The sequence below is a fragment of the Oenanthe melanoleuca genome, chromosome 2 (genome assembly GCF_029582105.1).
Source record: "Oenanthe melanoleuca isolate GR-GAL-2019-014 chromosome 2, OMel1.0, whole genome shotgun sequence".
In the NCBI taxonomy this organism is placed as follows: domain Eukaryota; kingdom Metazoa; phylum Chordata; class Aves; order Passeriformes; family Muscicapidae; genus Oenanthe; species Oenanthe melanoleuca.
Genome location: NC_079335.1, coordinates 148,165,257 through 148,182,322, shown reverse-complemented (window position 1 = coordinate 148,182,322; position 17,066 = coordinate 148,165,257). Strand labels below are relative to the sequence as shown.

At 59.1% G+C, this 17,066-nt stretch overlaps 1 protein-coding gene across 1 annotated transcript; it reads left to right on the top strand.

The window, feature by feature from the left end:
• Positions 1–5,052: 5,052 nt before the first annotated feature.
• Positions 5,053–12,000, top strand: GBX1 (gastrulation brain homeobox 1). The gene is given in 3 exon segments (XM_056484533.1): positions 5,053–5,260; positions 5,263–5,808; positions 11,256–12,000. Coding segments are annotated over 3 exon segments (1,278 nt in total). The 3' UTR covers positions 11,780–12,000.
• Positions 12,001–17,066: the final 5,066 nt, after the last annotated feature.

Genomic DNA, 17,066 nt, shown 5'->3' with positions numbered 1-17,066 from the left:
GGAGTCGGGCTGGTTTCGCTGGTGCCTTTGACTGGATCGTGCTCCCAGCTGGAGAAACGATGTTCACGTGCCAGCCCGTATTGTGCACAGCATTGCATAACCCATTTTGCTATGAATCCTGCATCCTGCACTCTGACAACACCAGCTTTGCCTATATGGGATGTACGTCTATATAGTGACCTGCAGATGATGGGCAGTTTCTGAGTGAAAGGTTCTGGAGTGCCACGCTAGTGTAACTGCTGGGGCAGAGCAGGGCACTTGGAGAGAGCTGCTTCTGGGCTGCACATGAGGGGGTACCAGCCCTGAGCCTTAGAAACCCATAAATTATCTGAAGAATTTGGCTAACGTCATTCTCCCTGAGCAGGATCCAAACACAGGAGTGAGGGAGGGCTTGGCTCTCCTAAGCAGAGCAATCCTCAAAGAAATATGTGAACCTTGTCCAGGACTCCAGAAACAAAAATTGCCGGTCTGAGGTCGTGTCAACAGCAAACCCGTGCACCTGGGACTGCTCTTGCAGCGTTAATGAGGATCCTGGACCCTCATTGCTCTAGCTGCGGCTCTGCCAGGTCCAGCTCTCAAGTACCTGTCCCAGGATGAACAGGCAGACAGGTTTCTGTCAGAAGATGAGGACAGAAGCACACGGGGCAGCTCTGCAGTCAGGCACAGCCTGTGGGACCGTGTCTGCCGAGGCCAATGGGATGTGCCGGGTGCCCCGTGCACACGAGCTGTTGGCACCTCGGGCAGGACGTGGCTGCAGAGCCTGAGGGACCCGAAGCGCGTCCTGGGCACATCCAGCAGCAGAATCTGTGCCCGGCGGGAGCCCAGCTTCGGTCGGACCACATCATGGCCACAGCCAGCCTGCTCTCTAGGCTTCTCAAACTTTAAGTAAATAATTTTACAACGTTACTCTTGCTTTTAACGTGTTTAGCAGCTATATTGCAGGAATGCCTAGAGGCTGTGACTAGATTTAGTCCTGTTGTGCTAGATTCCGTGCAGAGATAGTAAGTGGAGCAGGTAGAGGCATAAAGTTAAGACTGCATAGCAGTTTCCATTAGGAAGACCTGCTTTCATTTCCCAGTCTGTCATTACACTTTAACTGTTGCAGTTGTGGTTGCTGTGCTGTGTTACTCAGAACTTTACCCACTACAGACACAGCAAAAATTAATTGTCCTGTATTTGGCCAACAGCTGGTGCATCAGGAATACACTGCAGACTCTGCCTCAGAGAGGAGGGCTGGCCCTGGTGGTTCTTTTTCTGCCCAGTAGCACGGGATCAGATTTCCCTGAATTAACAGCCCCTGAGGATCCCACTTGGCATGTTCCAAACAAGCACATCTTTAGATGCTGATGGTTTTCTCCCAGGTCCTCTGTGCTGACCAGACAGGTCGTGCCCCACCTTCAGTACAGGCACTGTGTCCCAGGTGTTGAGCAGGACACTCCCCAGGCTTTCCTAAAGCAGACTGGTCCATGCTCACAGGTCTGCAGAAAGGAATGGAGAAGAGGAGGAGGAAGAGGAGAAGGAGGAAGCTTGAGCAGTTCTAATGCAGAGAACAGAGAAGAGAGGTGGTGAGCAAAGGCAGACTGAGGATGGAGGAGATGGGCCAAGCTGGTCTGTGATTGCTGAAGGTGCTGCTTGCAGAGACTGGGCTTGAATTGAGCACTCAGGCGCAGCTTGCTGAGACTCAGGACAACCTGCTGAGACTGAAACACACGAGCCATGACACGGACCCCAAAACAGGAGGCAGCAGGTCTCCTCCTGAGACTGTTTGTTAACTCAGTGTCTGACAATGTACCTAGTGAGGTCCTAAGAGACCTCTGTCAACAGCTGAGAGTGCAATGAGAAGTGCAGTGAGACCAGGGGCTTTACAAATTGCACACAGATCAATATTTCTGCTGTTCCTGCATGCTGGACAGCCCATCTTCAGGCATGTTAAGGAGCTGGCTCCTTGGGAGGCAGGGATGGAGCCTTATAAACTGGAATTGAGGGGCTGTCTGCCAAGGTGTCTGCAGAGGGAAAGATGCCCAGGGAGCATCTGAGCAGTGGAGGTCTGAGCCTCAAGTGGAAGCCATGGAAACTGCATTTCTGTAGGCAGCAAAAGCTGTGGAAGATTAGACAGAGGTTACACAACTGAAATTGGGAAAGCCCAAGGAAGTCCAGTGGGTGTGTGTGCAACCTGGACCCTCATTCCAAGTTGGCTCACCCTGTGAGGATGGTGGATATGGGAGCTCTGTCCCATTTGATGTACAATAACACTATAGCACCACAATCTTTGCTTTATTATTCTTACAACCTTTCTTTTTTTCTGCAGTCTTTCAACATATCCTTCTCTGAATCTTGCTTTACTATTTGCACTTGAGTTTCTACCTCTACTACAAAGTAAATGACACAAAGTAAACCAAAGTGGAGGAAATTGTTGGGGCCCTGAGTACATTCCCCCCTCCTGGAGGTTTGGCTCTCCAGGGTCAGGGCCAATTCACAGGATGCAGCAATCTGTCATCAGATCTGCCCTGTTCACCTTCCCCAGGTCCTGTGGGAATGCACCCTGGTCAGTGAAGCCTTGCTACAGCCCTTCCTGCCTGGCTTCCACCCCTCTGGAAGCAGCCTTTCCTTGCTGCTCCAGCATGAACAGACTCAGTGCTGAAGGGAGAGGGGAGCTGCAGTAATGCAAGTGTCTGGCCAGGCAAGCAGAACCTTGGTGCTGCAGACAGCAGCAGGGACCTGCAGAGTGCGAGCCACAGCGGGGCAGAGGGCAGTGTTGAGCTGGTGCTGCTTCCCCCCGGCAGGACCTGCCTGTGGGCACGGGCTGCCATCCTCCTCGAGGGACACACGGCTCACCCCAGCTCCCCAGCAAGCTCACCACACAGAGCAGCTTCCTGCTGCTCTCACACGTCTTGCTAACCTGTCTATGGGTGTGAGGGGTGGGCTGCTTACACAGAAACGGTTCATTGAACAAGTGATCAGACTGTGTTTGCTCAGGAGTCAGAAATCTGCTTGCACAGTCGGGATCTGGGCCCTTTTGGGTGCGCTCTTGATTTCCAGGTGGCTATGCTTTCACTTTCTCCAAGGTGCTTTCATAGCAGGGAGTGACCCAAGCTATGTGTATTGAAGGTGACTCCAACCTGAGGGTTCTTTCACCACAGATATCTGGTGGGTGAGACAGGAGAGATCTGGAGCCATGTCCCGTCTTGTATCACAACTGGTGATACAACACTGAGGTGGGATTCATCCAAATGAATCCAAACACTGCCAGGTTCCTTCCCAGGACAGAGTCTGGGCCCTAAACCCAGTCTAGGGGCCACAGGCAGTCAATGACCTGCAAAGATGAGCATCTCTCACTCTCCCAGCAATCAGAGTGGAGACAGGGATCCCCTAGGCCAGGCCTCAGCTCCCTGATATTTGAGCCTGGATGATTATTTTACCATTGACTTCTCCACACTGATTCTCCTCACTTGGAGCAGGGCCGTTCTTGCTGAGGAGAGATAATTCTTTGGGACCACGAGGATGTGCCACGGAAAAAGTCACAAAAGACATGAAAGAAAGAGGAGGCTGTGTGGTGTCATATCAGGCCCATATCTGAATCCCCATATTGGGGGACTGTGCCTGTTTGGTGGAGGAAAGCCGAGTACCCCACTTTCAGCACTGTGGGCCCGTTTTGCTTCACTTAAATGCTCCACACAGGATCCAAATGTCCAACTCCATGGCTGGGCTGCCATGTCCCACAGAAAACACACACTTCAAAGTGGTTTTCCAGGCCCCCTCAGGGACAGAGCAGAAGGTTTTTCTCCATGGTGGAGAACTCCCTGTGTTTACACAGATATCGTAGCCTGGGTAGCCAAGCAGCCAGGAGCACACAGGGGACTTGAGAAGAGGAATAGCCCTAGGTGAGAGCTAGAGGTCTGGAGTGTCACTGTGCCGCTGAAACGACAGCTGGAGTGTGCATAGACGTAACTGCAGCTTGCATTTCTTGGCTTCCAAGTACTTTAAAAATCCTGATACTCTTCTGGAGCAGGCTTCAGTTTGTCTATTGCAGGTGTGGTGAGCAGCTCTCTATACAACCCAAATGCCTAGCTGGGGGCAGAAAGTCCTGTGTTTCAGCCTGGGGACTGCCCATGCTCCTCCGGACACAGAGAGCACAGCGGAGCCGCGCAGTTCTCTCGCGGTTCGGGAGCTTTCGGCTCGCCCGGGGCTCGCTGCTCCGCACACGGAGCGATGCGCACAGGGCCAGCGGCCGCCACCCGGGGGCGAGTCCGACACACGGAGTGCGGCGGGGAGCGGGGTCGGGCCGCGGGCAGCAGCGAGAGGGGCCATTTCAGGACACACACACCCCACTCGCACCCCGACAGAGCGCGTCTGCGGGAGGCCCCACGATCTTCCCGGCCCCGCGGCGCCCGGGCCCGCCGCTCTCACGGAGACCCGGCTCCGAGCCCACAAGAAGGGACAGCCCCGAGCCTGCCCCGTGGCTGCTCCTCCTGCGCCCTGATCGGGCAGTCTGCGGGCACCGCACGGCACGGCACGGCATAGCACAGGCACTGCCCGGCACTGCACAGGCACCGGCACGGCACCGCGTGGCACGGCACCGGCACCGGCAAGTAACAGGCACTGCACGGCACAGGCACTGCACGGCACCGCATGGCACAGTCGCAGGCACCGCACCAGCACCGGCACGGGCACAGGCACGGCACACGCACGGCCCCAGTCCGTCGGGGCGCTGCAGCCGCGGGCTCGGCCGTCAGGAGCTCGGCGAGGCCCGGCTCGGGGCCGGTGGCGGCAGCCGGGGCGGTGCCGGGCGGAGCGGAGCCGGCTCGGCCCGGCCGTGGCCCGGGCCCGGAGAGCGCTGGGAGGAGCGGCGCGGCCCCGTCCGGTCCCGTCCCGTCCCCACAAAAGCACCCTTGTCCTGGCCCCGTAATTGCTAATCATCAATCACCATTACTAACAGCTGATGAGGCGGGAGGGGGAGGTGCCTTCCCAGGGGCCGGCCGCGCCGGGGGAGCGGGGCGCCTTGCCCCGCCGGAGCGGGCGCTGAAGGAGGAACTCGACCGTGATGTGCGGAAGATGGATGAGAGCAGAGGGCGACACCCCCGCCCGCCTCCCCTCCCCTCTCCCCCTCCCCTCGGCGGCCCGGCCCGGCCCCCCCGCGGCGGGGCGGCTCCGAGCGCGGCTGCACTCCGCCGCGCCGAGCCAGCGAGCGGGCGGGCGGGCGGCAGCTCTCGCCGGGCGCCGGAGCCCACGGGCGGCGGAGGGCGCGGGCCGGGACCGGGGCCGCGGCCGCGGCGGGATCGCGGCGAGTTGGCGGCGGCCAGAGCTCGCCGGAAAGTTGGTGCCGGCTGAGCCGGAGGCGCCCGCTCGCCATGCAGAGACCCGGCGGCCAGGGGACCGCTTTCTCCATCGACTCGCTCATCGGGACGCCGCCGCCGCGCTCCGGGCACCTGCTCTACACCGGGTACCCCATGTTCATGCCGTACCGGCCGCTGGTGCTCCCGCAGGCGCTGTCCCACGCCCCGCTGCAGTCGGGGCTGCCGCCGCTGGCCCCGCTCGCTTCCTTCGCCGGCCGCCTCACCAACACCTTCTGCGCCAGCCTGGGCCAGGCCGTGCCCTCCATGGTGGCGCTCACCACCGCGCTGCCCAGCTTCTCCGAGTCCCCCGACGGCTTCTACCCTCCGCAGGAGCTGCCCCCGCCGCGCGCCACCCCCGACGGCGGCTGCCGGCGCGGCACCGACGGGCTGGAGGCGGAGGAGCTGCCCCCGGGCCGCGACAAGGGGCCGCCCGAGCCGCCGCTGCACTTCCCGGAGCCCTTCCCCGGCCTCGCAGGTGAGAGCGGCGCGCCCGTCCAGCCCGGCGGGAGCAGCCGGACCCCGCAGCCCCGGGCAGACCGGCCGGGCCCTCTCCGCCGTCCCGCTGCGGTCTGGCGGGCCGGGGCGCGGCGGGCAGGACGGCGGGGTGACCGCGGGGCGCGGCGGCGGGACCTGCCCTCGGTCCCGTCGGGCGGAGCCGGGGCATCGGACCGATTCCCCGCCATCCTAGGCCCGGTCCGCAGCTTTCGCGGGTGGGAGTCAAGCTTGGCTTGGCCGGGCCGCGGGGCAGAGGGCGGAGAGCGGCCGGCGCGGGGACACCGCGGCGGGGCTGCAGCCGCACGGAGCTCTCCGAGGTCCTGGCACTCGGCCGGGTGAGGCGGGAGGTGGCGGGGAGCCCCCGGCTCGGTCCAGCCCTCCCCGCCCGCACCGATCTTGGTCCCGTTTGGTGCGGGCGGGGCTGTGCCCGGGCGGGTGCCTCTCGGTGTCGCCGTGCTGCGACTACCGCCTTCCTAAAGTTTCCCCCGAGCCCGCCCCGCAGGGGTGGCGGTGAAGCAGGTCCCGCTCTCCTCCGTTCCGACCGGATCGCCCCGGCTCGGCCCGAGGGCTCGGGCAGGCGGCTGCGCCCTCCCGGAACCCCGGTGCTGCGGGAGCGGCTCTCGTCGGGTCCTCGCCTTTGTGCGCTGCGACCGCTCCCCGAGTGCGCCGGTCCAGCCTCAGAGACTTGTTGCTCCGTGTTTCTCGGCCAGGTCCAGCACTCACCTCTTCTCCCCCGGTGCTGCAGCACGGGGCGTGAGGGGTCCCTGCGGCAACACACAGACGAGCCAGCTGCTGCTTCTCCGGCGTGGCCTCTTGAGCTATCTCTCCTGGCCACTCCTGGGATCCACCTTTGTCTCACAAGCTTCTTGGCATGGCTGAGAATCTCTGCTGCTTCTCGCAATGCTTGGCTGTTCGTTCTCCATCCTCTCTTTAGTCTCCCCTGGGTAAGCCCAGGTGTCTTCCTTGCCCTGCCTTATTAATCCCTCAAAAGAGCAGTGCACTCACTCAGGTATCCCTTAGGACTTCTCACCCCAAGTAGGACAATAGGTGCATTCTGCCTCCCCCTTGCCTTTGGGGGTTACTGGGTGCTCCTCTGTGCTGAGTCAAAAGCCCAATGCAATCTTACTTTTTTTGAGAAAGTCTTCTCGGGGCCAGCACTGCCCTGGCCAAAACCAGGTCTGTACGACCTCATCTTTCCAGTCTGTGAGCAGATGAACTGCACTGTGCTTGATTTCCCTCTATGCTCCTCCATAACTGAGCCAAATATGTTCCCTCCTCCCACGGGACTCAGATGAACTGTCCCAGACAGTGGCCACTTCTCAATCCATGAAATCCTTCCTCTAAGACTTTTCCTGTTGCAACTGGATCATATGATGGAAGGGAAGATGTCTTGCTACTGCTGTTCATCCCCTGTTGCCTCTGAGCACTGGGTTTGCTCTGGAGCCACAAGGATGCTTGTCCTACTGCACAGGCTACTGAGCACAGACTCAGTTCTCTGGGCTGCTTTGCCCAGGTCCAGGAGGATTTCTCAGCCCAAATGTGCCCATCTTCTCCTTTACCTAGTGCTTCTCCTGGCTGTACCAGACAAAACTGGAGATGGACAGTGGGGTTTGTTTTACAAACATCTTAGAGGAAACTCAGGAGGGCTGTTGTGAGCTTTTTCCAGTATTAAGGAATAGAAGGATGATTCATGTCAACAGGAGTCATCAAAAATTATCTATAATGCAGTTTGCCCTCACATCCAGTCCGTGGCCCTGGCCAAAAGCAATTGTCCAGGGAAGAGCAAGAGACACAACCTGTTCAATGGTCAGTTCCAAAATGATACTTTCCTCACATCCAACCATCTGTAAAGATGTGCAACCCTGCACATCAGGGACCTCCTGTGCCAAGTGTTGTTTCTGTATATTTAGTAAACTTTGATTAATTTGTTTTCTGTGGCTTTATCTAATCTCCCCTGGAGTCTACCAGAAAGGAGGTATAACCTTGACATCAGCCACATCAAGATGGCAAGATGTTCCACAGATTTTTTTACCTGTAGAAGAAACTTGTGAAGAATAAATGCCCCCTTTTGATAGTTTTGCTGACATTTAGTGACTTATACTCTGGAGTGACTGCTTCTGTCCCTAGGCTGTCTTACTATCTCCATCATGCAGGTGTCTGTGGACACAGGATCAGTTGCTCCCTGGATCAGCCAAAGGAATCAATGCACTATTTTAGGACTTCTCTTTGCATCCACTGGGTTTGAAACTTGCTTCCAGCAACTGTCACCCTTCTTGAGCAGGGGGAGGCGTGTAGGGAAACTAGTGGTGAGAAGCAGCAAAGCTTGAAGTCTGGTTTATTTCTACAGCTGCCACAAAGGCACAATCCCTGGTGTAGGGGCACTTAACATCCCCAGCTCTCCACACCCCTCACGATAGAAGTTTGTCCCCGAGCTGTACAGATCTCCTGAGATTCAGGCAGACTCTTTCTTGGTTTGGTGTAGTGCACATTCAGTCAGGGACAAGGTTTCTGTTGTTCCCCTGTGTGCCTACCCACACAGGGCTCATCACAACACCCGTTCCTGATCCAGTCTTCCTGATGCTGCTTGAATTGCTTTGTCGCCTGTGGCACCCAAGTTTCTTCAACATGATTTCCACACCGAAATCCTGGAATCACAGAATGGTTTGGGTTGGCAAGGACCTTAAAAGGCCACCTAGTCCAAACCGCCTGCCATGGGTTGGGACATCTTCAACTGCATCAGGTTGCTCAGAGCCCTGTCTGACCTGGCTTTGAGTGCTGCTGGGGATGTGGTATCCCCTACTTATCTGGGCCAATGTTTCACCACACTCATTGTGAATAATTCTTTCTTATGCTAATTTAATCCACCCTCTTTTAGGTAAAATCATCACCCCTTGTCCTATCACAAGAGACTTAGAAGTCTCTTTTTTTCTTTTTTTAAGCTCTCCCTAAGTACTGAAAGACTGTAATAAGATTTCTCTGAAACCTTCTCTATTGAACAACCCCGACTCTCTCAGCTTGGCCTCACAGCAGAGGTGTTCCAGCCCTCAGAGCATTTTTGTGACCCCGTTTGGACTCTCTTCAGTGTCTTTGACAAGATCAATGAACAGCTGTGACTTTGTGAAAAACAAACTATTCTTCATCTACTACTTCTTGTTGATTTTTCAGTCATGATACTTTGCTTTGTGACAGCTTCACTTCGTGTTCAAAGGCCTTGACAGTCTCAGTATATCCAGCCACATGGGTGGGATCCCCTGCCTTCATTCCTTCCTTGCTGGGGACATAGTAGGTGACTAACAGACCAATATACCAATTTTCTTTGTGAAAACATCCTATTTAGATTCTGTTATCAAATAGTTCCAACTTCCTCACTGCAAGCCTTTTAATGAGACACAAATTGAGAGTGCTCCATTTAAAATTTGGAGTCTGGTTCAGAAGAGAATAGCCAGAGTATTCCAGTCTGGGCACAGCCTGGGCTGACAGGAGCAAACTGGCCCATCAGCACTGTTTGCTGGTGTGGCTGCTGGGATGCCATCCTCCATCCTGGGGAATTGCAGAGTCAGGGCAGCACCCAAAGAGCCCTTGGGGAAGACACTGATTTCCTGCTAAGAGCTCTCTCACCCTGTCAGGCCCGATGCTCTGCCAGAGAGGGGTGGCACCCAGAAGTGAAAGATCTTTTCTTCAGCTTGCACAAGGCTGTGCAACGGCACTCAAAGCTCCTTGCTCCCTGCTGCTGATCTCCAGCCCCACAAACACAAATTCTCTGGGTCTTTACCCTCTATGCACTTGGGAAATCTCTTCCCCTGCCCCTGACCCTCTGGAAGAAAGAAATCCCTCTGCAGCAGGATAGAGATGAAGAGATATAGAGATGAGTGCTCCTTCCCACTGCAGGAAGCAGGAAGAGCAGGGAGAAGATTCCAGATCTCCAAAGCCACCCACCTGCTCTCAGGAAGCCACGGGCTTGCTGCAGGACTAACAAGGGATGTGGGAGCTCCACAGTCACCAGACTACCAGGAATGTCTTCTGGGCTCAGGTGCTCTCCTGCAGTTCTCTTTGTGTATTTAAACCCTGCACCGTCAGCCTTCTGAGGGCTGCTCTGCCCTTCCAGCTGAGCTGAGGTGGCCAGTGATCCAGTGGCCCAGGTTGCATGTTCCAGAACCTGGACACTACTTAGAAGTAGTGTCTTCTCATTGTGCATGTTTTATATAGAGCAGCAGCGATTACTGCTCTTAGGTCAGACTTGAAGAATTTTCTGGTCTGTTCTAGTCCCAGCATGACATAAAAACTTCTTCACCTGCTTGTGCATAGCTGTGGGTCCTCCCTCCATGACCCCTGTCTGTGGCTGAGAGCATCTTCTCACTTTGTCTGAGCCCTTTTACTATCGAAGTGACTCTTCCATACCTCTTTCCTCTGTCAGTCTCCCACCCTGTCCTCCCTTGCTCCATGGCTGTTTAATCATTCAGGCAGCAGTTTTGGATACAAGAATCTTGCAAAGAAGGGATTCATACCCCAGTACCCTATCAGTATCCTCACAGGCATCATAACAGAGGTGTCTGTGGTGATCCAAGCACTGCATTTGCCTGGTGGCCTGGGATGAGATGCTGTCTGTTGTGTGATGTTGACAGGTTCTGTCCTGCCCCTCTGCCCGCTGCTGGGTGTAGCTGAGCCCTGAGCATCGGCTGCCTCAGCACCTTGTTCCCTGGCTGCACGGTTTGCTGTGTGCATCCTTGGATTAGGGAGGGAGAGCCAGAAGTGGCTGTACCCCGTGTCCTGTAGAGCCCTGCAGGGAGGTTTGCTGGGCTGGAGCTGGCTCTGGATGCTCGTTCCAGGACAGTTCTTCAGCTCTTGGCCGGCTCCTTTCTAACAGCAGCGACGGTCCGGTGCACTGGGAAGGGACAGGGAGGGCTGAGCTGAGAGACAAGGAAGGTCTGGGCGTTCCTTCCTGTGCGAAGGTTCAGACAAGCCCTGGAAGCGTTGAGGTGTTCTCTGCCAGACTGAGAGCGCGATGCTGCTGCGGGATGGGGACGGGGCCGCTGCTGAGGGGGGCAGACCCCCGGGTGGCCGCGGGCTCTGTCGGTGCTGTCCCTTGCAGCCGAGCAGGCTGCGGGAACGGCGCTGGGGTCCGCGGGTGGAGCGGCTGCGCTGGGGCTGGGGCTGGGGCCGGGACTGGGACTGGGGCCGGGGTCGGGACTGGGACTGGGGCCGCTGCTTCTCCCGCTCCGAGGCCGGGGCTGGGGCCGGGGCCGGTGCCGCTGCTTCGGCCGCTCCGGGGCTGCGGGACGCGGCAGTGCCGGGGTCCGAGATGCGGGAGGAGCCGCAGCCTCCCGCCGGGGCAGCGGGGAGAGTCTCCGCGGGGCTCGGGGAGCGGCGGGAGCGCGGCGGGGCGGGCGGGGGCCCGGCAGACACTGACGGACGCTGTGTGCCCCGCAGACGGCAAGGCGTACAGCTCAGACGAGGAGAAGCTGGAGGTGAAGTCGGCGGCGACGCCGTGCAGCGAGCGGGAGGAGGAGAGCTCGGCGGGCGAGAGCGAGGAGGAGCCGTTCCTGGACGGGGCGAGCGCCGGCACCGCGCTGGGAGCCAAGGGCAAGGGCAAGGGCGGCCCCGCCGCCGAGCAGCCCCCGCCGGGCTCCGGGGCCGGCAAGAGCCGCCGGCGCCGTACGGCCTTCACCAGCGAGCAGCTGCTGGAGCTGGAGAAGGAGTTCCACTGCAAGAAGTACCTGAGCCTGACGGAGCGCTCGCAGATCGCGCACGCCCTGAAGCTGAGCGAGGTGCAGGTGAAGATCTGGTTCCAGAACCGCCGCGCCAAGTGGAAACGCATCAAGGCTGGCAATGTCAGCAACCGCTCGGGAGAGCCCGTCCGCAACCCCAAAATCGTGGTGCCCATCCCGGTGCACGTCAATCGCTTCGCCGTGCGCAGCCAGCACCAGCAGATCGAGCAGGGCGCCCGGCCCTGAGGACCCTGGGGCGGGGGCCGAGCACCCGCTGCCCCTCCTGTGTACATGTCCCTTATTTATTCCGTGTAAACTCTGTACATACGGCAGCGTGTCCTTCTGTCCGTGCCATGGGCAATGCGGCCGCCTGGCCCTGGCGCCCTGGCCGCCCGCTGGGCCGGGCCGAGCCGGGCCGGGCCGGGCCGGGCCCGCGCTGCCGCCGGCGCCCGCCCGTGTATAGCTGTGATTTCAATAAATTATTTTCTATGGAGCAAGACCACGTTCTTCCTCGCTGCAGGGACGGGGGGCCCGCGGCCCCGGCCAGGCGCGGGCAGAGGAGGAGAGCAGGGACAGGGACAGGGACACCCCGAGAGCGGCCGGGGAGAGCGGGAGCTCGGGGGCTCAGCCGCCCCTCGGCCGGTGCCGGGGCTGGTGCCGGGGCCTGCGGAGCCGGAGCCGGGCAAGCCGTGCGGGCTCCATCGCAGCCGCTGCTCTGCCGGTGACGGGGGGAGAAGCAGCGGGGCCGGGAAGCGCCCGGAGCATCCCCAGGTCGGCCGGGCCGGGACTGGCTCGGGACAGCCTCGGCTGCTCACGGGGGGATGGATGTGTGTCCTGCTGCGGACTCCCGGCACGGCTGAGTCCTGCCTGGCCCGGGATAGCGGCTCTCTGCTGCTGTGGCCCCGGGACAGCACAGCAACACACGGGGCTCACATCCAGGCCAGCCATTCCCTGCTCTTGAGAGCCATCGCTTCTGCGGGCAGCTATCTCAGACACTGAGCCCAGCCCCAGAAACATACGGAGAGCCCGATTTGCACAGGGCACAGCGCAAGGGCCGTGCGGCTCCCTGGATGTCCAGCCTGAAACTCGGTTCTGGTTTGACAAACACCAGTGAGTCCATGGGGCAGGGGAGCTCCTGTGCCTGTGCTGTGGTAGCAACACCCATTGCAATGCCACCAGAGGCTCCTGGAGAGGTGGAAGGCTCTCTCCAAGGCTTTGCTGGGGCACCAATTGTTCACAGCTTTGATACGGAGTTTGGGTCACAGACACAGCTTGGGAGAGCAGGAAATACCCCGGGCAGCCAGAGCTGACTCCACCTTCCTGAGCGCCCTCCCTGACGCCGTAGCGAGGGCTGGGCCATCTCTCTGCTGCCTCCCCATGTCCCCTCCCTCTTTGGCAGGTACATTCTCTTCACCTGCAGTGTGGGGTCCACGCTCAGCCTGTACAGCTGAGTCCTCCTGCAGTGCCCTGGAGTTTTGGAGCACTGAGGGGTGGCTGTCCTTGCCCCTTGGCTGTGGGCTCCAGCTGTGTGGCCAGCAGACACAGCTCAGATCACAGCAATCAGCTGGACAAAGCTGGGCTTCCAGATGTCCTTGGTGGGTGCCTCTTTCCACAGAAATACTTGCTGCAGGTCCCGAGAGGGTTCTGTGGGATCTTTTCTGGATTTGGTTTCTCAGCACAGCTGGCTTCCACTGCAGGAGACACCTGCCTCTGTCACTGTACCACTGACCTGGAAACAAGAGAGTCTCCTCAGGAAACGCCTGACCTGGTGCTGCTCACAGAATCCCATGGATTTGTTCAGGCAGCAACACCTGCTGGCATTCCCTCTGGATCAGGGGAGTAAATGTGCTTTGGCAGCATCCCCCAGAGCCCTTCCTCAGGAAAACTCAGCTCCCTTTTCAACAGGCTGGGGTGGAGCTGCCTGCACCTGCACCTCTTCTCCATCCTCAGGTGGGTGTTGGCCTGAGACAGGACTGAGCTGAGCTGAGCTGAGCTGAGCTGAGCTCCGTGGCTGCAAAGGGGGCTCAGCTGTTTGCAGCCACTGCAGTGCTCTGGCACATGAGCTGCTACTCACCTTGTGTGGGAGGGTAAAGCCATTCTGCAGCGACACACGGGGCTCTGCCACTACAAATGTGTCCACATGAGGGGTCTGTGCCACTGCAGCCAGCACACAGCAGTGCATTTATCCACAACACTCCACAAAGTGTCCACAGCTCCAGGGTTGGGGCAGTGACATTAAAAGGAATCAGATTTTATTTTAGGGTCGAAGAACTCTCTTATTCCCACCGGGCTTCTCTAACTGACACTGGCTTTATATGTCCTGCCCCGGAGGCAGCATTGGTTTATTGTGTCTTTAACCCACCTCCCCCACCAGAGAGGCCACTGCCCACCCAATCCATGTGCAGAGCACTCCTGCTCCACTGCATGCTCGTCCATGGACTGCCACTGAGGTGGTTCCAACACCCACAGCTTTTAGCTGCATGGGAGATTTTGTTGTTGTCGTTGTTGTGTTAGACCAATCCCAGAGCCCATACTCACTGCAACCCTACAAACAGCCATGTTAAAATCCCCACAGATGCTGCAGACGTGCAGCTCTGTGTAGTGCTGCTGGAGGTGACAGACTCATGCTGTCACCAGTGCTGCTGGAGAGAGCTGCAGAGCAGCAGAGTGTTCCTGGCACCGAGCAGAGCAGAGCTCCCTCTGAACCCTGAGCATTGTGACAGCCCTGGTACCTCCTGCACAGCGGAGAGCAAAGCACAGCACAGAGAGCACGGTGCCCACACTGTCCACACTGCCCTCACTGCCCAGCATTGACCAGCACTGCCCACCTTGCCCACCCTGCCCACACTGCCCACCCTGCCCAGCACTGCCCACACTGCCCAGCACTGCCCACCCTGCCCACCCTGCCCAGCACTGCCCACCCTTCCCACACTGCCCACATTGCCCACCCTGCCCTCACTGCCCAGCACTGCCCACACTGCCCACACTGCCCACCCTGCCCAGCACTGCCCAGCACTGCCCACCCTGCCCACACTGCCCACACTGCCCACACTGCCCAGCACTGCCCAGCACTGCCCACCCTGCCCACACTGCCCAGCACTGCCCACCCTTCCCACACTGCCCACATTGCCCACCCTGCCCTCACTGCCCAGCACTGCCCACACTGCCCAGCACTGCCCACCCTGCCCAGCACTGCCCAGCACTGCCCAGCACTGCCCACCCTGCCCACACTGCCCACACTGCCCACCCTGCCCAGCACTGCCCACACTGCCCAGCACTGCCCACCCTGCCCACCCTGCCCTCACTGCCCAGCACTGCCCACACTGCCCACACTGCCCACCCTGCCCACCACTGCCCAGCACTGCCCACCCTGCCCACACTGCCCACCCTGCCCAGCACTGCCCAGCACTGCCCACCCTGCCCACACTGCCCACACTGCCCACACTGCCCAGCACTGCCCAGCACTGCCCACCCTGCCCACACTGCCCAGCACTGCCCACCCTTCCCACACTGCCCACATTGCCCACCCTGCCCTCACTGCCCAGCACTGCCCACACTGCCCAGCACTGCCCACCCTGCCCAGCACTGCCCAGCACTGCCCAGCACTGCCCACCCTGCCCACACTGCCCACACTGCCCACCCTGCCCAGCACTGCCCACACTGCCCAGCACTGCCCACCCTGCCCACCCTGCCCTCACTGCCCAGCACTGCCCACACTGCCCACACTGCCCACCCTGCCCAGCACTGCCCAGCACTGCCCACCCTGCCCACACTGCCCACCCTGCCCACACTGCCCAGCACTGCCCAGCACTGCCCACCTGCCCACACTGCCCAGCACTGCCCACACTGCCCACACAGCACAGTAAGCATGTTGCCCACCCTGCCCACACTGCCCACCCTGCCCACACTGCTCACACTGCCCACACTGCCCAGCACTGCCCACCCCTGCCCACCACTGCCCACACTGCCCACACTGCCCACACTGCCCAGTAAGCACACCGCACAGTAAGCACAGTGCCCACACTGCCCACACTGTCCAAAGCAGCTGTGGCCCCTCCTCAGCTGGGAGAGCTGCAGGGGCTCCCGTGAGCTGGAGCTCTGTGTGTGGGTCAAACTGGGGCTGGTGGGAGCAGGAGCCACAGGGAGGAACTGGGCAGTGCAGACACACCCTGGGCTGTTGAGCCATGGAGCTGGATGGGGCCTCGGGAGGGCTCTGCCCAGCACCAGCTCGAAGCTTGTCCCACCCAAGATGATGAAGACCCTGCCCATCTGACTGCAGTAACACCGGCTGGACAGCCCCTCCAGGCCCCTGTACCCGTGTCCAACCACCTTCTAGTATGTTTTCTCACTTGCATCTCTTTGGAATTTCCCATCTACGAGCTTCTGGCTGTTCCCTTGTGTCCTGGAGTCTGAACTGCTTAGGAAGGAACCCCACACATGCACTGGTACAGGTGTATGTGCACAGGTACACACAGACACACAGACAGATACACAGACACACAGAGACACACAGAGTAACAGGTACATACAAGTGCAAAGATAAATACATAGAGTGTGCATATACATGGACATGAGTTTGTTTATATAAATATGTTTACACACACACATATATATGCATACCTTTATATGAACAAGACATTTTGCCCTATGCTGTAAATTTCAACATTTACAAGAGAATTCTCCCTATCCAGACCTGTCCACTTCTTGACCTGAATGGTGGTTGTTAAGGAACTGGGAAAGGAGCAGGGATTTCTCAGAGTGTTTATTCACTCAGCACAACAGAGCTGGTCCTCAGCACTCCCTGACAAGGGGTTTGTATGAAGATGTGATGGCCCAGATTTGGTGCTGGTGCTGTTCATTAGCCAGCGGCTCCAGGACTAGCTCTGGACAGAAACAATAGGCAAGAGAGAAACAAAGTCCCCATGGCTGGCGTGTGGGAAGGGTTGTGAGATCCCTCTGACCACTGCCCAACGCCTCTGCAGCTGTGCCAGCTGCTGCAGTGCCCCCAGCCAGCTGGACCCTGTGGGGCTTTTTCTGGCTGTGTCCAGGCTCTCTGGGAAGTGCAGCAAACCTGTGCTACGGGTGCTTCCAGCCTGAGGCTGCATCCACGGCTCCTGTCCTGCGGCACCCACCTCCCTGCCCTGGCTGCAGTCTGGGCTCGAGGGTGTGAGTGCTGCTGGCTGCCTGGGGCAGGGGGCTCAGGGCTGGCCACGGACCTGCTCGGGGCCACAGCACAGGGACGGGGCCACAGCACAGGGACAGCCCCACAGCTGCTGCCCTGGCACGTCCTCTGGTGTACAGCAGAGCACAGGGCTGGCCTGTGCCCTCCCTGGCAGCAGCCTGAGCACAGACACCTGAGTCCTGCCCAAAAAACAGACACAGTGCCCTGAACACAGACACAGTTCCTGTCCCTAACACAGACACAGCTCCTGTCCCAGACACTGACACAGCTCCTGTCCCCAACACAGACACAGCTCCTGCCCCAAACACTTTCACAGCTCCTGTCCCTGAACACAGACACAGCTCCTGTCCC